The 25978-nt window shown below is 45.0% G+C and overlaps 2 protein-coding genes and 1 pseudogene across 5 annotated transcripts; 1 reads left to right on the top strand and 2 right to left on the bottom strand.

Annotated features, from left to right (window-relative positions):
* Positions 1-5963: 5963 nt before the first annotated feature.
* LOC100193772 (Bifunctional UDP-glucose 4-epimerase and UDP-xylose 4-epimerase 1) lies at positions 5964-8977 on the bottom strand. The gene is made up of 9 exons (NM_001321930.1): positions 8610-8977; positions 8433-8482; positions 8141-8276; positions 7920-8021; positions 7561-7788; positions 7337-7418; positions 7160-7242; positions 6988-7079; positions 5964-6577 (listed from the first exon to the last, which is right to left on the bottom strand). Exons 1-9 carry the CDS (start codon positions 8835-8837, stop codon positions 6487-6489), a joined length of 1092 nt encoding a protein of 363 aa, NP_001308859.1. The 5' UTR covers positions 8838-8977; the 3' UTR covers positions 5964-6486.
* Positions 8978-9963: 986 nt separating this feature from the next.
* On the bottom strand, positions 9964-12353 carry LOC100279623 (NC domain-containing protein-related). The gene is given in 2 exon segments (NM_001152619.1): positions 9964-11053; positions 12107-12353. Coding segments are annotated over 2 exon segments (807 nt in total). The 5' UTR covers positions 12201-12353; the 3' UTR covers positions 9964-10340.
* Positions 12354-16885: 4532 nt separating this feature from the next.
* Positions 16886-23026, top strand: LOC100279456 (dormancy control protein - ribosome protein S24 pseudogene; annotated as a pseudogene). Of its 3 annotated transcripts, NR_148746.1 has the most exon segments (4): positions 17105-17252; positions 17965-18048; positions 19669-19718; positions 22704-23026. The product of NR_148746.1 is annotated as a dormancy control protein - ribosome protein S24 pseudogene, transcript variant 3 (transcript).
* The last annotated feature ends 2952 nt before the right edge of the window (positions 23027-25978 follow it).

Raw genomic sequence — 25978 nt, 5'->3', positions numbered from 1 at the left:
TCATCGTCGTCGTTGTGTGGTGAAGAAGACGAGGCATCACTGTCATAGTAGATGATCTTCTTGATGCGCCTCTTCTTCTTCCCGTCTCTTTTCTTGTGACTCGAGCCTGAGTCGGTTGGCTTGTCGTCTCTGGGCTCGTTGAGGAAGGACTCATTTTCCTTGTCGTTGACCACCATCCCCTTTCCCTTAGGATCCATCTCTTCGGGCGGTTAGTCCCTATGATACCAATTGAGAGCACCTAGAGGGGGGGTGAATAGGTGATCCTGTAAAAATCAAACACTAATAGCCACAAAACTTAGTTATGAGTATTAGTATGGCTAAGTAGCTTGAAGCGAGTTCTTGTGAACACAAACAATCACAGAGAGATCAACACAAGACACGCGATTTTTATCCCGTGGTTCGGCCAAGTAACACTTGCCTACTTCCACGTTGTGGCATCCCAATGGACGAGGGTTGCACTCAACCCCTTTCAAGTGATCCAATGATCAACTTGAATACCACGGTATTTTCCTTAGACTTTCTCCCGTTTGCGAGGAATCTCCACAACTTGGAGCCACTCAACCTTACAATGATGATCACAAAAGAAGCACAGAAGTAAGGTAGGGGAGAGCAACACACACAGGACTCAAATCCACAGCACAACCACGCACACAAGTCACAACTCGAGATCGAAGTACAACACACGGAGTTCGCAACTCAAATGGAGCTCAAATCGCTAACATAGAGAATCAAATGCGTGAGAGGGGAGTCTGGATGCTTCTGAATACTCAAAGAATGCTTGGGTCACTCCTCCATGCGCCTAGGGGTCCCTTTTATAGTCCTAAGGCAGCTAGGAGCTGTTGGAGATCAACATGGAAGGCTATCCTTGCCTTCTGTCGAGTGGCGCACCGGACAGTCTGGTGCGCCACCGGACAGGTCCTGTAGATGGTCTGGTGCTTGATCTCCTTCCAAATTTGGCATATCCGACCGTTGCTCCTCTGGGCTGATTGGCGCACCGGACACTGTCCGGTGCACCAGCCGACCGTTGGAGCAGTCCACGTGTCGCGCGAAGATTGCGCGGCCGACCGTTGGCGCAGGCGACCGTTGGCTCACCGGACAGTCTGGTGGCCTTTGCTTTTTCCGAGGGCGACGAGTTCGCCGTGGATGACTCACCGGACAGTCCGGTGCACCACCAGGCGGTCTGGTAAATTATAGTCGTACGCCGCCGTCGAATCTCGAGAGCGGCCTTTTCACCGGGGACCAGCTTGGCGCACCAGACACTGTCCGGTGCACCACCGGACAGTCCGGTGTGCCAAGCCGAGCTGGAGTTGGCTGCACAAAGCCAAGTCTTTTTCCAATTCTTTCTTCCCTGTTTCTAGCACTTAGACAAAATATGTTAGTACTCAAAACAATGTACCAAGTCCAAAAACGTACCTGTTATATGATTTGCACTTCTTGCTTGTTTAGCACATAGCAACTCGCTCACTATGTGATGGACACTTAATCACCAAAACATTATAGAAATGGCCCAAGGCCACATTTCCCTTTCACTTGTCAATTTTAGAAATCAAACTAGCATTATCATTTCTGAGTTTGACAAGAGAATCATCACAAACATTTAACTTCTCAACCTTAGCAATTAATTTAATATTCTCATTTCTAAGGTTGGAGATAGTATCATGGCAAATGCTAAGCTCACTAGTCAAATTTTCACATTTTTCTACCTCCTGAGCATAAGCATTTTTAACCTTAACATGCTTCTTGTTTTCTTTAATAAGGAAGTCCTCTTGGCTATCCAAGAGTTCATCATTCTCATGAATAGCACTAATTAATTCATTCAATTTTTTTCCTTTTGTTGCATGTTTAGGTTGGCAAAAAGAGTAAGCAAATCATCCTCATCATCACTAGAGCTAGCCTCATCACTAGATGTTGCATATTTAGTAGAAGCTCTAGATTTTACCTTCTTCTTTTGCCGTCCTTTGCCATGAGGCACTTGTGGCCGACGTTGAGGAAGAGGAGACCCTTGTTGACGGTGATGTTGGCGACGTCCTCGTCGGAGGAGGAGTCGGTGGAGCTCTCATCGGAGTCCCACTCTCGGCATACATGGGCATCGCCGCCCTTCTTCTTGTAGTATCTCTTCTTCTCCTTCCTCTTTCCCTTCTTGTCATCGCCCCTGTCACTATCACTTGATAATGGACATTTAGCAATAAAATGACCGGGCTTACCACACTTGTAGCAAACTTTCTTGGAGCGAGGCTTGTAATCCTTCTCCCTCCTTTGCTTGAGGATTTGGCGGAAGCTCTTGATGATGAGTGCCATTTCCTTGTTGTCGAGCTTGGAGGCGTCGATGGGGAGCCTACTTGATGTAGACTCTTCTTTCTTCTCCTCCGTCGCTTTGAATGCGACGGGTTGCACCTTGGGTGTGGAGCTGGCGCCTCGCTCGATGATTTGTTTGAAGCCCTTGATCATCAATTCAAAGCTCACAAACTTTTCTATAACTTCCTCGGGAGACATTAGCTTATATCTAGGATCACCACGAATTAATTGAACTTGAGTAGGATTAAGAAAAACGAGTGATCTTAGAATAACCTTGACCATTTCATGGTCATCCCATTTTGTGCTCTCGAGGTTGCGCACTTGGTTCACCAAGGTCTTGAGCCGATTGTACATGGCTTGTGGCTCCTCTCCTTGGTTGAGCATGAATCAACCGAGCTCCCCCTCGATCGTTTCCTGCTTGGTGATCTTGATCACCTCATCTCCTTCGTGCGCGGTCTTGAGCACGTCCCAAATCTCTTTGGCACTCTTCAACCCTTGCACCTTATTATACTCCTCTCGACTTAGAGAGGCGAGGAGTATAGTAGTGGCTTGGGAGTTGAAGTGTCGGATTTGGTCGACCTCCTCCGAATCATAGTCCTTGTCCCCTTCCTTCGGTACCTGCGCTCCATACTCAACAATATCCCATACGGTTTTGTGGAGTGAGGTTAGGTGATGTCTCATTTTATCACTCCACATAGAATAATCTTCACCATCAAAAACCGGTGGTTTGCCTAATGGGACGGAAAGTAATGGAGTACGTTTGGAAATGCGAGGATAGCGGAGGGGCATCTTACTATACTTCTTGCGCTCATGACGCTTAGAAGTGGCAGATGCCGATTCGGAGCCGGAGGTGGAGGGTGACGAAGAGTCAGTCTCGTAGTAGACCACTTTCTTCATCTTCTTCTTCTTGTCACTTCTCCGTTGTGACTTGATGGTGGAAGAGGATTCCTCCTTGTGCTTATGGGCGGACTCCCTCGAATGGGTTCTCCCCGAGCTTGCGAACTTGTCACCGCCAGTCCCGATCTCCCTCTTGGTGGATGCTCCCGACATCACTTTGAGTGGTTAGACTCTAATAAAGTACTAGGCTTTAATACCAATTGAAAGTCGCCTAGAGGGGGGTGAATAGGCAAATCTGAAATTTATAAACTTTAAGCACAACTACAAGCCGGGGTTAGCGTTAGAAATAAAGTCGAGTCCGAAAGAGAGGGCGAAAACAAATCAACCAAAGAAATAGAGCGGATGACACGGTGATTTGTTTTACTGAGGTTCGGTTCTTGCAAACCTACTCCCCGTAAAGGTGGTCACAAAAACCGGGTCTCTTTCAACCCTTTCCCTCTCTCAAACGGTCACCTAGATCGAGTGAGCTTTTCTCCTTAATCAACGGGTCACTTAGACCCCTTACAAGGACCACCACAACTTGGTGTCTCTTGCTTGATTACAAGTTGCTTGAGAACAAGAATGGAGGAAGAAGAAAAGCGATCCAAGCGATAAAAACTCAAATGAACACAAATGTCTCCCTCTCACAAGCCACTAAGTCTTTGGAATGAGTTTGGGACTTGGAGAGGACGTGATCTTTTGTTTTGTGTCTTGGAGTGAAGTCTAGAGCTCTTGTATTGAATGCAATGGCTGAAAACTTGGATCCTTGAAGTGGTGGTGGTTGGGGGTATTTATAGCCCCAACCACCAAAATGGCCATTGTGGAGGTTGTCTGTCGATGGGCGCACCGGACAGTCCGGTGCGCTAGCCACGTCACCCAACCGTTAGGGTTCTAACGGTTTCGACCGTTGGAGCTCCGACAGATTGAGGCACCGAACAGTCAATGTTCACTGTCCGGTGCGCCTTCTGGCGCCGCTCTGAATCTGCGCGCGCTGTCTGCGCACTGTTCACGTTCACTGTTCACTTTTGCAGACGACCGTTGGCTCAGTAGCCGTTGCTCCGCATGGCACACCGGACAGTCCAGTGCTACACCGGACAGTCCGGTGAATTATAACGGAGAGGCTCTTCAAAAATCCGAAGCTGAACAGTTCAGAGTTGATCTCCCTGGTGCACCGGACACTGTCCGGTGGCACACCGGACAGTCCGGTGCGCCAGACCAGGGCAGCCTTCGGTTGGTTTTGCTCCTTTCTTTTTGAACCCTAACTTTAACTTTTTATTGGTTTGTGTTGAACCTTTGGCACCTATAGAACATGTAATCTAGAGCAAACTAGTTAGTCCAATTATTTGTGTTGGGCAATTCAACCACCAAAATCATTTAGGAAAAGGTTTGACCCTATTTCCCTTTCAACTATTTATGGATTATTATAATCTAGACACCTAGATTATATAATACGTCCTAATAACTTGTGTTGTTTGTTTGCCATTTAACTTATTTAAGTTGCACTATATAATCTAAAGGATGAACAAACAGGGCTAAAGTCACTCGGCCAATAACATCACATATATTTGTAGACACATTTAGGTGAACGTGTGTGCATTGCGATGACATATGAATACTCGATAAAATTATAGCGCACAACGATTATATAAAAACGAATAATACATATATTATCATCGACCTTAATATCTCACAAATTATTTTCCAATGACCAATACAAAACTAAATTCGAGATCTAGAGGGCATCCTCGCCCACTCTCGGTTGTTCAGCCACACATCACTGCCATCGCGCCTCCACCTCTCCCTCGGTTGTTCTTGCCCCACTGCCTAAAGAGGGGCATGACGGCGAAAGTCATGGCAGCGGGAAAAGGTTGATGACCTCTATGGTGACACGGGAGAATCTAGGTGAGAGAGGTGGAGGCGAGAAAGAGATGAGAAGTTAGGTCAAAATACGACCCACTGCCTGGCGAGGCGCATGGTGTAAGAGAGGCGCGACAACGATTTGAGGTGGTTGTCGATGAGGGAAGGTCGATGTCCTCTATGGTGGTGCAAATGAACATGGGTAAGGGAGATAGAGATGCAAAAGGAGCTAGGGAGTTGGAGGTTAATATACGACGACAACAACAAAGAGGAGGAAGAAGCGCTCATGTTGGTTACATTGTTGGTTATCTGGTTATTAGACGACACCTAGAGGAGAAAATAGATCTAGGCACTTCGCACGCAACGCATGACTCTGTGGTGTGGAAGAATTTGGGAGATGAAGGCGAAGATGGGGAAAGAGATGGGGACTTGGATGTTAATATACGACAACAACAATGAAGAGGAGGAAGCGCTTCGCGTGTGATGCACGACGTACAAATCTCGTGCTTTAAAGTCCTAGTAAATAAGATAAAAAGTTGGTACGGATATTGATGAAATTAAAATGAAATGTCTTGTAAAAAGAAAGATGACTAGATTCTAAAGAATGCTAATTCAAGAGCAAAGGACATCAACCAAGAAGCAAATGTATACAACACATGAAGCTATTAAGTACAGTGGTTTTATCAAGCAGATGACTTTAATGATGCTTACCTCACTAGCAGCAACATTAATATAATGTGTAAAGTTAGCACAGGAAGCACAAGCTACCAATTCAAATGTTCAGCGTCAAAGATAATGTCTCAAAAATGAATGGCACAAAACCAACATGTGCGGGTCCTCTCCTTCCCAGGATTGGGTATCGCGTCATCGACCATACAAACTTTCCAGCGACAAATGTAAACGTAGTAATTTCAAAGGAATCGTACAGAAATTTTACAGGAATCAGTTCATTTTCACAGGAAAACATAGGAAATAATAAGCGCCACTGAAGAGACAAAAACGAGGGGGATTGGGACAATCGTGGCTCCGGATGGCCATGGCGTCCTAGCTCTAGATGACTGTTGCAATCTTGAACCTCACTGCTTTCTCTCCGCTTCCATAATAAGAAATGGGGATAGCCTCTCCAAGTGTCGCCTCCGCCTCGACGGAGATCGACCGAGGCCGCAGCCGTTAGATGCGGGCGTGGGGTTGCGGGTTTGGGACAAAGTAAGGGTGCTAGGGCTTTCGCTCTCAGTTGTGACTCGTGTGGTGGCAGAGAGAACTAGCCACACGCTGATAGGACTTGTTTTGGACTATGGGTTAGATTAGAAAGAAGTGTAAAGACTTTTTACAAAAGGAATGATAGTGGAAACCATAGAAACTAGTAGAGATTAGGTGGTCCGTGTTTATTACATGTTCCATTGATTAGTGTAGAGAAGAGAACTACTATCGACAATTCTTCATTGCGACGAACCTACGCTATTTTTTTGCACCGCCGCAGTAGCCATACGGGTTCTTCTTGGCCCAGTTCCATTGGTCCCTGCACATCTCCTCGATTCCATATTGGGCCCTGTCACAGAAATACCACACAATTATTAGTTTGTCCTGATAAAGTGATAAGTTTTAGGTGTCGTTTTGTTCATGAAATATAACGTAAATGACAACAATAATAATTCACACTCGATTAGCAGTTGTAACAAGTTTGAATAGGACGGTATCAATTTCTAGAGTGATATATGATTATGGTTGGACTTAAACAAAAATAGTCTAACGTTATCGGTTACCATTAACGGTACAAATATGTGAACTAAATAGTGCCTTAGGCTATGTACATATGGCTACTCAAAACACGGTTTGCACTGTAGATGACAATATTCACAAAGTGAAGTTTAAATATGGATATGGGGTTTTGAGTAAGCTGCCCAAGATAGCCTTAGATGATGCAGATAAGAGTCAATGTTCAGTGTTCACGACCATTACCTCCATGCAAGCTCTCTTTCAGCCTTCTCAGTGGACGCGTAAACCTCCGTCGCGTCACCCGGTCTCCTGGGGCACAACTTGGTGGGAATCTCCTGCAGTTTTGCAGCCAGAGACGTCAGTTTCAGGCCCTTTTCTCCGGATCAGAGAGACACGATCCATGCACGGATAAAACCTTGCCGGAGGCCTTCTTGAACGCCGCCACCATCTCCAGAACGGATGTGCCGCGCCCTGTACCCAGATTGTAGGCCACACAACCTGTGCAACAAAAGAGCGGGACACGAGGTAGCATGGTCAAGTACGTACTACTAGATGAACATGTGGCGCCCAAGACGGTTCGGCAGCGTCGTACCTATATCAGGAGAGTCGAAGAGCTTCTTGAGCGCTGCGATGTGCCCATCGGCGAGGTCGACGACGTGTATGTAGTCCCTGATCTGCAACACCAATCAATCAAAAGCAATTACGGCCAATTCAACTCGCTCCAAATACGGGCGAACATTTCAATGCCCAGCCAAATGCTACAGCGACAAACTGTCAATGCCACTGATTAGTATAGCGAGGGCGCAGTACACGCACCGCGGTGCCGTCCCGGGTGGGGTAATCGTGGCCGTAGACGTTGAGCTCGGGGAGCCTGCCGACGGCGACCTGCTGGATGTAGGGCAGCAGGTTGTTCGGTATCCCCTTGGGGTCCTCTCCGATCTCGCCGGAGCTGTGCGCACCGATGGGGTTGAAGTAGCGCAGCAGGACGATGCTCCACTCCGTGTCCGCGCGGTGGTAGTCACGCGCCATATCCTCAAGGATAAGCTGCGGAAGCACAAATTAAGATGACGTGAAAACACGAGAAAAGCGTCTGGGCCGTTACACGTCCTCGTCAGCGACCGTGAACCACAACACGCGACACGACGCGATTGGCAGTTCCGTCATGGAGATTTTACCTTGGTCCTGCCGTATGGGTTGGCGGCCTGCAGCTTGGAGTCCTCGACGCATGGGATCACCTCCGGCCAGCCGTACACGGTGGCGGATGACGAGAAAACCAGCTGCACACGCGCGCTCGCGGCGTCAGTGTCAGTCAGATCGTGGCGGCCACCGCGCGCCGTGGCGAAGCAACGCTCGCGCGCAGGCAGGATTATCGGAGGCGATCCAGCATTAATAGTACCTTCTTGCAGCCGTGCTCCTTCATGCTCTTGTAGAGGTTGATGGTGCCGATGAGGTTGTTCTCGTAGTACATCTCCGGGTGCGCGACGCTCTCCCCCACGGCCTTCAGCCCAGCGAAGTGGATGACGGCGTCGTACCTGGAAATGGAGGACAGCAGCGCATGTGTGGCGTGAGAGTCAGACTCACGTCATTTGAAGGAAGACAGAAATTGAAGCACTGAAAGGGCTTCAGAGGAGAGAGGTCGATTTTGAAAGCGCGTGCAGCTTCATGGATGGATCGATCTAGCACCGTACCTCCTGGCAGCGAACACCTTCTCCAAGTCATCGGTGTTCCTCAGGTCCCCCTGAAAAACCCCACGCGACGGGCATGCAGCACAGCGCGATCGAGAGACCAATTCAATCAGCGTGGCGCGGGGCAAAGGCAAACAAAGGCTCATGCGAACGGACCCGCACCGCGGCTTCGGTACTTACGCGGATGAAGTCGAGGCGGGTGGAGAGCGCGGGGCCGGCGATGAGGCGGACGCGGTCGAGCGCCTCGGGGACGGAGTTGTGGAAGTTGTCGACGACGGTGACGATGTAGCCCTGCTCCAGCAGGCGCAGCACCGTGTGCGTGCCGATGAACCCCGCGCCGCCCGTCACCAGCACGCTCCTCATGCTCCCCGCGCCTCCCCCGCCGGCCTCCGACCCGCCGATCGCCATTGGACGATCGATCTGTTGTCTCTGCAGTCTGCGCCCGTGTGGTGCGTGTTCTGTTGCACTGGCACCGGCGGCGCTCGCTAGCTGGGGACCGGCCCCAGCGCGGGGCGGGGGGATATATAGTGGTCCAGTGCTGTATTGGTGCGCGTGCCGTGCGGTGCCGTGCCGTGGCGAAAGAGGCCAGCGCAACGTGACAGGCTCACGAATGCGGAGGTCAGGTGCGGGACAAACGGGTGGACTAGTGGCCGGTGTCCAAGCGTTAAGCCCTATGTTTGGCCTGGCTAGCGTTGCGGACTTGCGGTTAGCTCTGCTCTGCTCTGCTCTGCGCCCTCTACTCTGTACGGGTCGCGTTCGATTGCTTTCTTTTTTTGTCTTTCAACAACAAGGTCTCTGTGTTTTCGTTGCAAACGAAGCGAAACCGACGGCGGCCGCGACATTCGCTCTCGCCGTCGACGGATCCGTTGCCCTTGCCCGGCCGGTTCGGCAGGCTCCTGGTTGCCTGTCAGTTGTCACCCACCTCAACTCGCGTGCCTGTCGTTAGAGTGTCGTTTTGTCTCATTCTTAAGTCCGGTTATTCGCATTATACATAAATAAAATAAAATTAGAAAAAATTAAAAATAAATTTAACTTGTTTGTGATTTAAATCCACCGAATCCCACTTAATTTAGATCTTCTTTGGTTGTTCTCATTATATATAGATTAAATGTGATTGAAAAAAAAATTAAAAGAATTTTGACTTCCTTGGAATTTAAACTCACTCAATCCATATTGATTGAGAGCTAACCGAACAAGCCCATGGATAGAGAGTGATGCGTGGGAATTGGGATAAGCAAGAATCCGTTGGCGTAGGGGGAGAAACAGTTTGGCAAAAGGCTAAAAATGAATTCGATGTTGCTCACAGATGAGTATGGAAAATAAGAAAAGCAAACTATCTGATCGACAACGCCACAAAACCGGACAGGAATCGACGATTCATAAGTCCAAACCAAGACATGAAAGATAAAGCTACAGCAACTCTAGCGTCACATTAACATATATCAACTCATACATGATTTGTTCTTAACTTTTAATTTGTATAGTCACTATTTTGATTTTTCTCCCAAGCGAGAAATCTCCAAAAACAAGCTCTGCTCAATTTTTTATATTCACTTTTCGTACAGTATACCTGATGAAAACGCCATTGCCGATAGTTTGCTCTACCTTGTAAGTTGTAACTACAGAATACAGATACAGTGATCTCCCAGATCAGTAAAAAATATTATAACTGTTATTAATTGCAGCAGAAGACTGAAACCTCACAAAGAAGAAAAATCTACATTATATAGCAATTTGATTGAATTTATAAGGCAGTTACAGTTGATCAGGTGAGGGGTGCGCCTAATCCAATTATGATACATTCGCAAGGCACATATCTATACCGAGTCTTATTATCATATCCCAAATTATCCACAATTCGACACCAATTGAAGGGAAGAGAAGTTCATCCTCCTAAGCTGTGCTTCGCAGTCACCTTTCTCGTTTCCTCTTCATAGGGAGCAAGGTCTTTGGTTTTTCTGATCGCTTGTTGACTGATTCTTCATCTTCAACAAGGTGGAAACCGGGGTGCGATGATAATTTCTCCACTTCAACTTTTGCTACGTCCTTCCTTACTCCTATGTCAGTAATGTATCTGCCAGCACAGTACATCCCAGCAGTGACAGTGGCCATTCCAAGCGGACCAGCAGCCAGAAGCTTGAACGGAGTGGACAGAAGAGCTGCCAACGGCACACCAATAGCAGAAGAAGCTTGCCCACTAGTCCCAATGCCAGGCTCCTCAACAGGTAGAAGCCCAGTCTTGCAGTAGAGTGCGAAGTCTTCGCAGTTCTTCTCAAACATGTCGTAGTTTCCAAAACCATTTTGAAGCAGGTACATCGCTCGATGGACAACAACTTCTGGTGGGTCTGATTCGGCAATGGTGCAGGTCCCCCCACGAATCTTTGCAAGGAAAACTGCAGATGGCACTCCATACTCGAAGCAATAGAGGGAGCCGTTGCGGAGGAAACAGTCCAAGCAAGTGAGGACAACACCACTATTAGACAGCTGAAATCCACAATCAGGGAATGTTTGGCACTCTGATGAAATCTCTGAGATCAGGCTGGAGGTGGAGTCTGATGAATCTGAAGTTTCAGTTTCTTTCTTACGTGTAAAATGGACCACTTTGCTTCCCCCGACATAAATACCTGGACATACAGAGGAAAATTGCTTGAGAGAAAATGGAAAGGAATTTCAAAATATAGCTAACAGTATATGATTGCTTTACATATTGCCCTGCTAAAGTTCTCTTAATAACAGATAATTTGCTCGAACATGTAAAAATGCTATTACTTGAAAAAAAAATCCAGAGCCAGAGAGGATGTATGATGCATTGATGCAGGAGAAGCCAAATAGGGGGGTTTCAACAATTTGAGCAGCTTTTCATGCTGGTAGTGCAGAACCCAGATCTTGGCATCTGCCAACAAAAGGCACTGACTGTGGAGACACTGTCCCTGTAGCACAATTGTGACACTGTTGAAGGGTCGTATAAGCTTCCTAAATGAAGATCGACCTCCGTTATCTGAAAGTGAAAAGACGCAAAGCAAAAGAACCTGCAGTAAACAATAAATACATAAAGGAAGTTCCCTCAACTAGTAAAAGTGACCGAATAGTTCAACAACTTAATTGACATAGGATACTTTGGTGATCAGGGTTTACAGCAACTAGGCCTAAACTAGTCAATTATGAGGCACAGTGAAGCATGGGTCAAACCTTATGTAGTGTTTCTTTCCTGCACGTAAACTCGAGCTAACAGTAAGGCTGCTCCACACTAGAGACAACAAAGTTCAGAAACAGATAGACACGTTGGTTAGCAGTAGGTGAGCAGCAACAAGTGCCATTTGTTCTGCACGGAAAGCAGAACACAGCATGTGGCATCCTGGCCATCTGGAAGGGTTTATGTAGAGACCATGGTATCTTCAGTTTGTGTGGTATCTTCCGTTTGTGTAGAGAGTACACACAAATCACCACTAGTAATCCTATCGCGGAACAAAGCAAAAAAACAACAAATACCAGCATCCAGCGGCGGCGAAAAGGAAGTCCAGAGCGAGCCGGCGCGGGCCAGAATTCCGGTGAACAGCTAACTTGCACACTACTAGAATTCCTGATCCGTGCCATCGGCGGCAGCAATTAGGTAGTGGAACTCGCGAGGGCAGGAATTCTTATCACCATCGGAATTCGGAGGGGACTGAGGAGCGTACCGTGGTGGGAGTAGGCGTAGACGGCCCGCCAGGTGTAGATGTGGTCGCCGGGCCTGATCTCCGACCGCTCCACCCGGTTCGACAGAAGACCCATCCCAAGTCCCACCCCGCCGCCGCTGCCTCCTCTTCCCAGCTTGTCGGCGCAGCACAGTCCGTCGCAACCGCACCCCCGCCGCCTCTACAGCTCCACTACAATTACCCCATCCATTGCAGCCATCACGGGGAGGGGGGGAGGATGGAGGAGTCGTATAGAGCGGTTGTGGGGCGAGCGGCCTTCCGTGCTATATATAGGTGATTTTTCACTCGCATATCTAAGAATGTAGGCTGCGGAAAGAATCTAAATATCGTGGTAATTAAGAGCGTGTTTGGCATGACTTCAGAGCAAAATTTCAAGGAGGAGCTGGTCAGACCATGTCAAACATTCTAACTTCAGAGTTGTCAACTTTATGGAGTTTTTGGAGCTGCAATACAATTTTTTGGAGTACCTCTTTTGCTGCTCCGAAAACTCTAAAAAAGCATCTAGTCATGGAGTTTTGAGTTATTTACCCGCCACTGCCACCGGTTATTAGAAACAATAAATTCTGGAGCAGAGCTGCTCCATCTAGAGTTTTGGAGTAGAGCTGCTCTGGGGTGGAGCAGAGCCATACCAAACACGCCCTAAGTATGAAGGAAGATGAAGTAGTCTAAAGAGTACAAGATCTAGAAAGCGATGGATTTCTATTATCGTGATGATTCGATCGATTATGTGTTCACGTTAATTTTAGATAGCTTTTATTAAAACGATTTTTATATAAATGGGCTAAAAAGATGTGCCGTTTGGTGAGTTTTTTGTGACCAAAAGCTGAAAAAGACTAAACAAATAAACAAGGTCATAGAAAGCCGAGTGGAAGGGGCTAAGGGTAAGTGGAGATTTAGGGGGGCTTTTGTATTTTTTTCCACTATGGAAGTCACACATTCAAATAGCAACTTTTTATTAAAAATACAAATTCGCCAACAATAATTCTTATAAACTTGTTCAAAACAGCCATTTTACCGTGTGGTGTCTGGGCAGACGGGCAGAAAAAAGGAAATTGATGCCGCGGTCTCGTTCGAGGCAAAGGCAGGCACCACACCATCCACCCCGACTTTTGGTTTAGCTTTTTTCTGACCAACTTTTTTGAAAATCTAGCTGTGATAAGAATCTGACTGTGTAGAGAATCTAAGTATCATTAGGATTACGTGTGGAGGAATATAAAGTTGTACATGAGGCTCATGATCTATAAAGTGACGAATTACTACTATTGCGACGACTTAACCGATTTTATGTTTATGTTAATTTTGAATGGTTTTTACCCAAACGAATTTTGTAGAAGCTAACTGAAAAGTTGAGTATTTGATAGTTCGCAGCAACTTTTTATGACTAGAAACTGTGAAAAGCCGAAACTAAGAGGGGCAGCGGTGGCTAGGCTTCTCGCCTCCGGTTGAAGGCAGAAACAAGCGACAAAAAACGGGTTGCCAATGGTCATTTCCCAGTCAAGCATCAGGGTCACATGCGGAGTTGGTGAGGGAGGATCGGAGTTGGAGGGAGGGAGGACCGGAGGAGGCAGCGGCCAGCGGGACAGCGGGGATGTCGCCTCGGATCGCGTGTCGCCGTGGACTCTGTTCCTTTTCTACCGCGCCATGCGTTGCGTGACTTCCTGCGCATCAAGTTGCGCGTTTTTTTTTAATTTCTAGTGCTACAACTACACGAGCGCAACTGCGCTAGCCGGCTAGCCGCTAGGGACTAGGGTAAATAGGGACCAAGCACCGGGGACTGAGGCTGTGCGCAGCGATGAACGTTGGGCATCCTCCTACCTTTGCATGACGGCTGTAGGGGGCACTCTACGGCCGCAGCGCTGCCTCGTGCAGCGCCCCATACGCGTTGGGCCCCTTCTCTCTCCCAATAGATATAACGTGTCACTGTTCATCCCTAAACATTGTGCTGTGGGTACACAAGTAATTGTTAGTAGATAAAAAATTGATAATAGATATAGAAAATGATATTTTATAGTTGTAGTGAGGTATAGGAGAAATATTTATGGGAACCGCTGCGAGAGATGAAAAAATAGGGGGTAAAATGTTAATGATGTGACCCAAAAAAAAAATATAGGGAGAAAAATTTAGGAGTAACGCTTGCGGATAGCCTGAGACGGGAGCATGTGTAGAGCGGTGGGACAGGGCCGGCCGGGCCTGGTGCTACAGTGCAGTCGTGCAGGTAGGGACGCGCGCGGGGTGGCTAGAGAGACTACAGGGTACGCCGTACAGGACCGGCCACCAACTGCGGTCGCGCACCTAACCGGGCCGCCGTGGCACGAGCTGAGCTCCCGCCGTGCCGGTCACCTGATGTTGATGGTGGCGCTCTCGCTTTCATTTGATCGGTGCCTCGTTGCTCTAAAGCTTCATGGATGGTGATGCCACCCGATAGGTAATGGTAACATTTTTTCAATTGAAAGGGTGTGCTCGCGGCCAATGACAAGAGCATAACGGGTCGGTGCCATCTTTCTGACCTGACCAGAAGACCTTTTCTAGCGGCAATCCAAAAAGTACGATCGGAGCAGGTTGAGACTTGAGACGATGGCCGAGAATCCATTTGATGTCACCAAGAGTCCAACACACATCTCATTCCAGCACTGTTGCACGCTGCATCGTAATGTTTTTTTAGAAAGGATAATTTTGAAGAACCCTTTCGTCCTGGGCTGAACCGGACCGACATTCTGATCCACCAAGCTTATACAAGAAAGCATTGGTGATGGGAAGCTGGCTGATTTCTGGAGATCCAGCTGGATTGAAGGTCAGGCGCCGAGGAACATCGCACCAAGCTTATACAAGAAAGCAACAAGGAAAAACATAACGGTATACAAAGCTCTGAGAAATAGTAGCTGGATACGGTTATGTTCTCCCATTGATCAAGGGGAGGAGGTAACAGAATTTGTTTCCCTTTGGCAAGCCATTAACAACACGCATGGCCTCAATGATTCTGATGATACAATTTCATGGAGATGGACGGCCGATGGGCAATATACAACAAGTAGCGCCTACCAGATTCAATTTGCAACCAATTTTAGCAAAATGAAGATCAGTCCAATCTGGAAAGCAAAAGCTGAGCCGAAATGTCGCTTCTTTGCGTGGACTCTTTTACACAAAAGGGTGTTGACTGCTGACAATCTTCAAAAAAGGGGATGGCCATCGAACCCGATTTGCTGCTTATGCAACTCCTCACCAGAGACTTCGGTTCACCTATGCAAGGACTGCACCTTCACAGAAAAAGTGTGGGACAAGATAATGAACTGGACCAACCTCTCATTCTTACAAGGAACTCAGAATTCAGGATCGCTATATACATGGTGGAAAAGTCTGAGGAATCGCTGCAGTAAAGATACAAGGAAATTTTTTGATGGCCTTATGATATATTTTTGGTGGCACATTTGGTTGGAGAGAAATCGTCGAGTGTTCCAAGGGCAGCAAAGGGACATTGAGCAGGTTGCCTTCTCAATCAAGGAAGTATTTGAAAGCAGAGCATCTCTCCCGCACTCATTTGGAGGCTAGTGGTCTGAACGCATCAATGGATTTAAATAGGACAAGAGGAGTGGAGTTAGTTTATGGGGGTTCATTTAGTCGTAGCTTGTTTTTGTAAATAATGGGGTGCAGTGGTTTTGGGGGGTTTTGCTGTTTTCTTGTGTAATGCAGAGTTTGTTTTTTTTTCCCTCTTCTAATATATTTGCGTGGCAAAGCTTTTGCCACATATTTCAAAAAAAACATTCTGATCCACCAATATTTTCGATGGGCCGGGGGCCTCATGCGCTCAGCAAAGGTGACTGCGCCACGGGGAGAGGACCCATCTAGTAGAGCCCAGCACGCCAAGCCCGTCAGTTTTCCAGGTCCCTCGCTCACACGCCGACGTGCGGCATCACGCCGCCCGTTCACGCCACCGCTGCCTTCCCTTCCGCGGCGATCTCTCCGCGGTGGCGGTACCGCGACTCGATACCCGATGAATATTTATTTTATTAGAATATATATGGGCTAAATATTCTATCCGTAGGTCTGTTATTAGATAAAAAATTTCACCCAATAATTAAATAGATATTAGAACGGTTCACCTTCATCCATACCCGTTAACCTGTGAGTATAAAATACTCAATATAAACTTAACCCAAGCATTAACTTGGACTTTAGTCATCCATCTTTTTTACTATTTAACAACCTTTTAGGCCATAGTGTCATAGAAGGCTTAACGATAATTTAATGACCATGTAATGGAACATGTAATGTGCTATGTTGTATTATCCTAGTGTTAATACTTTATCTAATTATCTTTGGCGTGTTGAATGGATGGTTAAATAATGCTAGAAATTTTGTAATGGTATTTATATGGATATACTTGACATCTGTATAGTATAATATTTTGATAGATGTTTAATTTTTTGGGTACGAGTGATCCGATGGGTGATCTATACCCACATAGGTATGAGTATGAGGGTAAATACATACCCACCAGTGTATATAGGTAACCCGGTGGGTTATTTTCGTGTCGTGAGTATGGTTATGGGGTATCAGATGGGTATTTACTCATTGCCTCTCTATGGCGACAGACAAAACTGGCAACGACATTTCCTATATTACAAAGCAGGATGGAAACGGCGTCGATTAAGGTATCCACGTCGTCAAAATAAATTTGGGCCGTCCGATCGTCAATCACCGGTTGACGTCTCCTCTCGCTCTCTCGCTTGCTCTATCACCACGGAGAGCCGCACGACGCGATACGGGATCCTTCCAGAAGAAGCAGAAGGCCTCCTTCCTGCCAACACAGCAGCGCCACCCCCTCTCATGGCCCTCCCCGACGACGCCATTCACCTCCCCCCGTCCCCCGTATCGCCTTCGTCAAGTACGCCCCTCCCCCTTCCACCCCATGACGGAGTGCTCGATTCCTTCATCTGATGGCGCCACCCACCTCCCCCCGCTCTCCTCCGCCGCCGCGGCTGTCGAGGCTCACTTCCAGGCGCACTGGTCCGCGCTCGACGCTGCCGCACGCCAGGACCCGGCGCGGGTCATCGCCGTGGGGGACTGGCGGTCCCCGCTCGAGCTCCCCTTCCTGTGGCTTGGGGATGTCCCCTGGTGTCGTCTCCGTCAGGTATGCCCCTCCCTCTTCCACCCCATGGCGGAGAGCTCGATTTCTCAATCAATCGATGCCCTTCGCCCCTCGCTTTCTCCTCAACGCCCGCGACTCCACCAAGGTTCTCCCGAGGTTTCTGTAAGGTGACCAGATGTGAGCGTGAAATCATTACCAGGCAGGAATTGGCACACGGTTGTTTTGATGTCGTGTTGTCGAGGGACCGAAGCCAGATTTACACAGCCCATCACGATCTTTTGACTTCGCATTCCTTATTATCCTGTTGTATAGGTCAGTTTTTAGCTTCTGTATTGATTCGTTCGCTTTCCAACATGCCAAAAGGGGCCTGTTTGGAGCATGTAAATTTTGGTTTGTTGTCTACCATTTTTCTTCATCGGTGTCTAACTCGTGCTGCTAGGCCGAAGGGTTAGCTGTTTCATCTTTTGGTTTTGTTTCTCTAATTTTACAAATTCTTAGTGGAATTATCACCTTTTTAAAACTGTGCTGTTTCAATACAGGAGTGCTGAACCTGTCTCTCATTTGTCTCTCTTTTCTTTTTTGGAAAATGTTGTCCAGTTTGCTTGGTGCATCAGCCTTCTCGATGAATGCTTTACTGTGTAAACCCTTCCGTGAGATCATCTACAGGAGTTCCTAAAAGAATCTAAAAAAACAATTAGAAAATCAAGAGTTTTTAAGTGGCTAAAAAAGGTATGAGCATATACCCACTTTTCAGGCTGCAAGTCCACCAATTCGGCCTCATCTGCGACAACCTCGACGCAGTCAACAAGTTCGAGCCCAATTACAGGCTTATCAGAAGGTACACTACTATTGCTCCTACCCTTTTTTTCCACCCTTTGGCCAACAACGGAATGTTATGTCTTCAATGTTTAATCCATACTACCCAAGTCTTTGTAATTGACAAACTAAACAGTGCACTAATTGAGTAGACTACGATACAAGAGTAACCACATGCTTCTATTCAACCTGTCTTCAATTACATTTGATGTTAGTTACTAAAGACCAAGTAGACTGAGTCTTTTAGATTGCACATTTTTTAACTTTCATGGAAACGTTTTTAGGAAAACAAATTAGGTGTGATTCTTTTTAAAATTCTATAACATCAAATAAAAAGGAAAATAGATTGTAAATAAATGCTATAGTCAAGAACTGAACGTGTCTAATAGGTTGATTTCAGTGTTTCAAGCTTTATCTTATGTTTATTGATTATATGAGACCTTGCAATTGGAATATTCCTGCAGATTGGTATATTATATGCTCGAGTGGTGAAAACAAATAATACCATGAATCCCGATGTCTCATGCAGATTGGTATATTAATGCATGCTTTAAAGAATAGGAATATATAAGAGATAAGACTTCTTCGGTTTCCACTACTATCATCACCTGACATTTAATCAGAAGGCGTAGACAATTTCTAACTTATTCATGTACATATTTACTGTTCTGTAACAATTACTGTCCATAAGGTATACTTACTACATCGATAAGCTTTGTTGCAGGTAATTCCCATTCATTGTTCTTATTGATTAACATGCTGACACTTAAGCTAATGTGTTCAGTGTTACGAGGAACATACTCCAATAGAAATCTTCAAGTTTGAAACAGAGATTTACTACAATTTGTTTAACCTGAAGATCTAACAACTCTATCAAAACCTTTGTTTCTTACATGCCTACCTGCTTTACATTGTAGCCTCCCCATCCACCCACCCACCCACCAAGAGTGAAAAAATCTAATTCCGTCATTTTTATAAAAAATGTTATACTTTTAGTGCTTCCTTTGTTAAGCACCTGAAGTGACATCTTTATTTCTTCCAAAAAAATTGTTGTGTTATACTCGCAGGCCCCTGTTCCTCTATCCATGTTTTGAACATACTTCATTTCCCGGTTATACAAAAAAATCTTTCAATGCATTTTTTGGTGAACACGAACATATTTACAGAAATTTGTTTTAATGAGTGTTGTCTTATGTTATTTCCATGTGGCAATACTTCAGTTTTTCTCTTTGTCACCACCTTAACGTGTACTACTACAGTGTTTACAACTATAGATTCGTCAAGTATTGCCCTAATTAAGTTACATTTTAAGATATTATAATCCCATTAAACTGTCTAGGTTTCTCTTACCAATTTAATAGTTAAAGAAATTTTATGATGCATTGTATTTGTAGAAGTAAATGTTCGTATGCTATTCTTTTAATAGCCGATAAAATTTATGCAATTAACTTTAATAGTCAAGAAAAATGTTATGTTCCATTCTATCAATAGAATTAACTGTATACTGATTGTTTAAAATCAACAAAATCTATCTAGCATATATTCAAATGTTTTTTCCATCAAAATCTGAAATGTCAGTGTTACCTAGATTTAGCTTAGCAATTGGTTTAGCACTCTAATTATATACCTTTTTCTGTCGTAGATATATATCTTCTTCAACGATGTTATTCACTACGGGTCCACTTCTAGAAGGTATGTATCTGAGAAATATTTTCCCCATCGCAAGGTAAATAATAGTTATACATCTACCAAGTTTCAGATGTAGTCTTATTCCTTTTTTAGTTTTTATCGTTAATTTTTATTGCACTAATGATGTGTTACCTCTTAAGATATTTGTCAAACCAATAATTTTGAATGACATTTATCTTGGTACTTTGTCAAATCTATAAACTTGGGAGTTAGGATCACATCTGTTCCTATAAACCAAGTTCAAAGATTGTTATTTTATTTTGAAGATCACAACTCACTGTAATTGTTCATGATAATTATTTGTAAACTGAAAATCCAATTATCTCGCTATCAAACACCTTCAAAGAAATAAATTATTCTCGCGCGCAGGGCGCGCGTTACCTACTAGTTCTGATAAAAAAGAATGTGCCCCTGCGCTGCGCTGCCCAATGTCCTCCACCCGCATTCCCCGTTCAGCTAAACCCTACCCGTCTCCGGCGCCGCTTAGATCCATCACAGACGACGCTCGCCGGTCCTGAGGAGAGATGGCCGACCCGAACTCGCAGCCCCTCGCCGCCGCTACGGCGGATGTTTCTGCAACCTAACATCAAGCTGCGATGACCGCGCCGCAATCGCACCGAGGCGCTGCGGTGGCGGCGGCGAAGCAGGGAGCATGCGCAAGCGCAACCATGGTTGTGCCGTCGTCCCCGCAAGGCGCTCCCGGGTTCGCGGTGGTGTCTCAAGAGGCCGAGGACGTGGCGGCTTTATCGTCCCCTCTAGGTCCTCCCGGGTTTTGGGTGGTGCCTCAGCAGGTAGCGGTCGCGCCACAGCAAGGTGCTCCGGTAATGGCGCCGCCACAGGGTGCAACCATGGTGCCTCCGCAACAGCAGCATTTCGCGCCTGAGATGGTGCCTGGCTCCTAGGAAGTCATGCACATGCTCGTTCAAGCTACGCCCATGGGCATGATGATGGCCTCGATGCCCCTGCAAGCCCAGGCTATGGTTGATCACCAACCTGCTCAAGGTATGGCGCCATCCGTCCATGATGGAGGCGCAGCAAGCTCAACCTGGACACACGACGCATGACGACACCACAACCTCTGCCACTCGGCCCTTCGTTGACGCAGCAGCAGCCTTCACAAGCTGATACGATTATAATGGCACAACCGCCTCTGCCTTTCGGCCCTCCACCTGCAATGCTTCAGCAACAGCCTCCACATGGGAGTATGGGACCGCGATGATGGTGGCACAATCACTTCTCACTACCGGAATCGTGTTCTTTGCCGAGTGTCTAAGAAACTCGGTAAAAGCTATTTTACACTCGGCAAAGTGTTTTTTTGCTGAATACTTTTTTCGGTTTGCCGAGTGTCAAAAAACACTCGGCAAATTAAGAATCGAAAAAATAAAAAAAAACAGCAAAACATTTTTTAAAATTCTAGGAACAACTCTCCAACACTGTCTATTATCAATTGCTCTATCATTTTTCACTATTATTTTGAATCAAAATTTATATGTTTTATAAATGATGAGATTCGAACTTTCAACCTCTCTCTCTCGCGCATACACTCCTATACCACTACACTACTACACAAATTATGTCTATATTACGATTTCATTTCCCATGTACTATAACAAATCGAGAGTAATTTGACTATTTAAGGCACTAAATGAGTTCATTTAAAAATGTGACCAACTATAAAGTTGCATAACTTTTTGAGATCTACAAGTTTTATTTTAATAGTTTCTACATCCGAGACCGTTTACAAAATTTGAATTTTAAATTTGAAAACTTCACACGAATTTTTCAAAGATAAGATGATTTCAAATCAAAAAAAATTGTCAACTACAGAGTTTCATTATATTTCAAGACCTACAACTTTTATTTTGGTGGTTTTTTCATCCGAGATGGTTTGAAAAATTCAAATTTCAAAATTCAAACATAGTTTTGTATAACAAGATGATTTCAAAACAAAACATTGTCAACTACAAAGTTTCATAACACTTCAATGCCTACAACTTTCATGTTGGTGGTTGTTTCTTTCGAAGTCGTTTTCAAAATTCAAATTTTATTTTTTTAAATTCAGACGTAGTTTTCGTTGACAATATGACTTCAAATATAAAAGTTGTCAACTATAAACTTCTATAACTTCTTAAGATCTACAAAGTTTATTTTGGTTGTTTGGTCATTTGTTTATCTCACATGATGGTTCTAACAATATGCACAAATTCTATACGCCTCTCTCGTAGTTTCATAAACTACGAGAGAGATACGTTTTATGAACAAATTTATTTTTATTTTGTCATATGAAGAAATGTTCAATATATAAATTGTACATCATGATGAGTTATACAAATTTATAGTTGAAAACCTTTTCATTTGAATTAATTTACTATTTAAAAATGTGATTTTTAAATTGTTTTTGCCTAGTGTTGGAGAAAAAACACTCGGCAAAGAGCTCTTTGCCGAGTGTTGTATTTGTGACACTCGCCAAAGAGCCTGCCAAGTGTCAAAAAAAGACACTCGGCAAAGAAATTCTTTGCTGAGTGTCAAAAATAAAACACTCGGCAAAAAGTTTCTTTGTCGAGTGTTTTCTTTTACCGAGGGTTTTTTGCGTGGCACTCGGCAAATAACTTCTTTGCCGAGTGCCCGAAAAAAGCACTCGGCAAAGAATATGACAATCGGCAAAGAGCCAAATTATGCCCTCCATTAGTGATGCTGCAACACAATCCACAGGGCAACCAGGTGATGGTGGCACAGCCGCAATTCGTTGCGTCTTGACCAATATGGTTTGTGATCAACTTCTAGTTATGCCTGATTACTATTTTATTTACGTGATATCAGTCCCATATGTATGATTAACAAAAGTTCTACCATATATAGATGTATTCAAGCTGGTGTAGACTAGGACTAGATTTTTACATTTATTTGTTGTATAAATCTAGAAGAATAGAAGATAAGCCATATCAAAACCATAGGCAGTGTCTGACTGGCTTGTGTCATTTGTGCAAGACGACAGGAGCTTTTACGATTGAGGTTCTTATATGGGCTGATTGGACCAGCTGCCCAGAAAACAAAAGCTCATCTCATATTTTGTCTGTTCTGTATTTTCTTTCCTTTTCCCCCTTCCATCTTAGGACAGATATGCACTCAGCATAAGCATTTCATTAATTTTGAACCTGCAGTTCTCTCACTCTCCTCGTATGTGTTCACATAGTGGGTCCTAGGCACTGTTTTCTGCGGATCTAGTTTTCTTCTACAGCATCTCTTGAATTCCTGATATCTTGACGTGGCAACCTTGTTCTTGCTTTTCATCAGCAACTTGACTTTGTCTATTGCTCAATTGTTGCAACTGGCATCAGTACTTAACTACTGGAGGTTGCCTTGCTGTATGATATGCTTTTGTTATAATGGTGCAATGTGACAAGTATGTTCTAGTGGATTTCACTCTCAACTGGTGCTGACATTCTTGGGTCATCCACTTCACTGATTAGTATTGTCAGCTGGAGGGCTCAGATTATCTGTTGAGGGACGTGAGCTACAATTTACAGGTGTCTCAGTGGTTCCAGTCTGTTTGTGATCACATTGGTTCGCATGGTTGCCAGGGTCATTTTGATGTAAATGGAATCATGAGATTTGCCTGCAGCCGCAACTGCTGCAGCTGTAGTCTATAGAGATAAAATAACGTATAAGCCGCCCGCAGTCGGATTAAAGCCGCAACGAGAATAAATAGGAGAAGCTTACAGTCGTCTTAGACACAATAAACAAGTAAATTTGTAAGAGAGATAGGTGGGCCAAATATTAGTAGCGAAGAGCTAACTACTGGTCTACTGGATGTTATTAGTCTTGCTTTAAGTGCAACGGATGGACGGATGGACTGATGGTATCTGCACTTGCTGTCCACGGAAAGTATAGCCAGGCTATACTGCAAAGGTACATGACTGTATATTACTCTACTGGCCACCGGTGGTCGTCGATGCAAGCATTGCTCTGCGAGGACAGAGACTCAAGCAAAGGATTATATTGCACGCACAAGGCGTCGTCGTCGTACATGCGGTTGACGCCGATACGTTATCATAAGCCATTGCTGAGCACACGTGCTTGTTGCTGCTGATCAGAATTCAGAACTGAACAGGACGTGCGTTCATCTCCAAGGCCAGAACGCGCGCGCACCGGGACGACAGCGTCTGCTGCCCGTCGGAAGCAGACGAAGCTTAACTCCATGCACTGTCCTCGCAGCTGCAGCAAAGGAATGAAGCTGATGAGAGCTGCTGGTGAGCTTAGACGTCGTCGAAGGGTGCCGTAGGCTGCTGGTGAGCTTATTAGACGTCCGCATTGATTCCATACTTTGCCTGGGGACGCTGATGAGAGCTCTTGCTCGCTCCATCTCCTCAACTGTGCATGATTGGTCTGAGTCCTAATCGTAGCATTAATCCTTGAAAAACGACAGCGAGTAACCTCCGCTCTGGTACGTGTACCCTTGCCTGTACAACAGGGTTCTGTGGTAATGCTTCGCTCTGGTAATGCTTCGATCAGAGGCATCCAGGCTGAGCCTGAGCTTTTCACCGTTCAACAGTTGTGCTCGCTCTGTTGAGTAATAACCTCGCCCGGTTGAAATTCCGCAGCCCTTTTTTTATTTTTCTTCACATGAAGAATACGCCTTCATGCATGGCAGGCAGCGTGGATCGGATTTAGCAGCGCACGACACGAAGGCGCTAGCAGCTTGGTTCCCTGGTGCACAAGTGCGCTCCTGAATGCACAAGTGCAGCATCGCATGCGTACAGGATGATTACGAATTACGACCTGGGCGTGATGACGTGGTTGCGTAGCCTATGGAGAGACCGAGACAGGTAGACAACGCCATGACACGGGGTGGCCTGATCCGATCCGTGTAGCAGCTGCGCACCGCCACCACCACCATGATCTTGACGTTTTTGTTCGGTGGGCAGAGCCTGTGGTTTCCTTTTGGTTCTGGACGGCACAATCCGGATTGTTGATCGCCATACTGTGATCAAATCCGACCGGGATGTTCTCTTTTTAATTCATACTCATCCGCGTAGGGGACGGATCTTCTACGGCATCTACGAGTGACTGACAACAACACTACCCTGCGTGTGGATAGGATGTACGTTGGTAATAGACTTAAGGTATTTGGTTTCTAGTGACTAATTTTTAGAGATGACAATGGGTATAAACCTACTGGGTTTTACCGTCTCAAGCTCGTACCCGTGAAAAATATCTATGACCATTAAAAAATCCGTATCCATAACGGGTTTGAGATTTTGCCCAAACCCGTACCCATCGGGTTAGCGGGTACCCATAGGTTACTCACGGGTTTCATCTCCGATATACTTGTTCTTCTCATAATCAATAAGTATCGTAATGATTAATAATATCATGATCCAAAATCTATGTAATGAACAACGAGTTCATGATTTGGTATAAAAATTATTAGTAGAGAGAATGAAATACAAATAATAAGTTGTATAATTAAGTGACCTTGCACTAAGTTATCCATCCACCACATATATAACGTTAGTAAAAACTATAATAGCAAGCAAGCAACACTCTCACCGACTACTGATACATTCACCAATTGTTAAAAATTATGAAGTAAATAAGGAATAACAAGTTTGTTGTTCATTTATAAAATAAAATGACAATATGCACTAGTTTTGGTCGGGTTTAAAAAACCCACGGGTTCACGGGTTTAGGTACTGTAGGAACAAACCCGTACCCATAAACCCGTCGGGTATAGATTTATGCCCATTAACAAACCTGTACCCATAAACCACCGGGTATAGATTTATGCCCATTAACAAACTCATGGGTATGAAAATTGACCCAAACCCACACCCTTATGGGGTAAAAAACCATCGAGTTTCAAGTACCCATTGCCATCTCTACTACTTTTTAGTCTCTTCATTTTATTTTATTTTAGTCTAAATTGATAAATTTGAACTAATCCGTATTTACTAATTTAGAGACTAAAATAAAATAAAATGAAAAACTAAAAATTAGTCTTAGAAACCAAATACCCTTAAATTTTAAGCTATAAAATTTAATAATCTAATAATCGAATCGGACTCTATTTTTATTTATTTTTTTACTAAATTAAAAAAAACTTAAATAAATTGTGAAAAAACATTTGTATCACAGTCCATTACCGCCCTTAATCGGATGTGATTAAATCATTTTTATTCTATTTTAAATAGCAAGAGATACAATCCCTTTAGTTCGTTTCAATTCACCTCTAACCGTTGGTCAATGAAACGAGTTCCTCGACC

Source organism: Zea mays, chromosome 7 (genome assembly GCF_902167145.1).
Source record: "Zea mays cultivar B73 chromosome 7, Zm-B73-REFERENCE-NAM-5.0, whole genome shotgun sequence".
NCBI classification, from domain to species: domain Eukaryota; kingdom Viridiplantae; phylum Streptophyta; class Magnoliopsida; order Poales; family Poaceae; genus Zea; species Zea mays.
This window is presented reverse-complemented; position numbering and strand designations above follow the sequence as displayed.

What these genes read in the sequence shown, in the direction of transcription:
- LOC100193772 (NM_001321930.1), bottom strand. Translation starts at nt 8,837, where the DNA reads ATGGCGATCGGCGGGTCGGAGGCCGGCGGGGGAGGCGCGGGGAGCATG. An exon ending in AGGAGCACGGCTGCAAGAAG is followed by an intron (nt 8,022 to 8,140) that starts GTACTATTAATG and finishes GCGCGTGTGCAG; the next exon opens with CTGGTTTTCTCGTCATCCGC. An exon ending in ACCCATACGGCAGGACCAAG is followed by an intron (nt 7,789 to 7,919) that starts GTAAAATCTCCA and finishes GTGCTTCCGCAG; the next exon opens with CTTATCCTTGAGGATATGGC.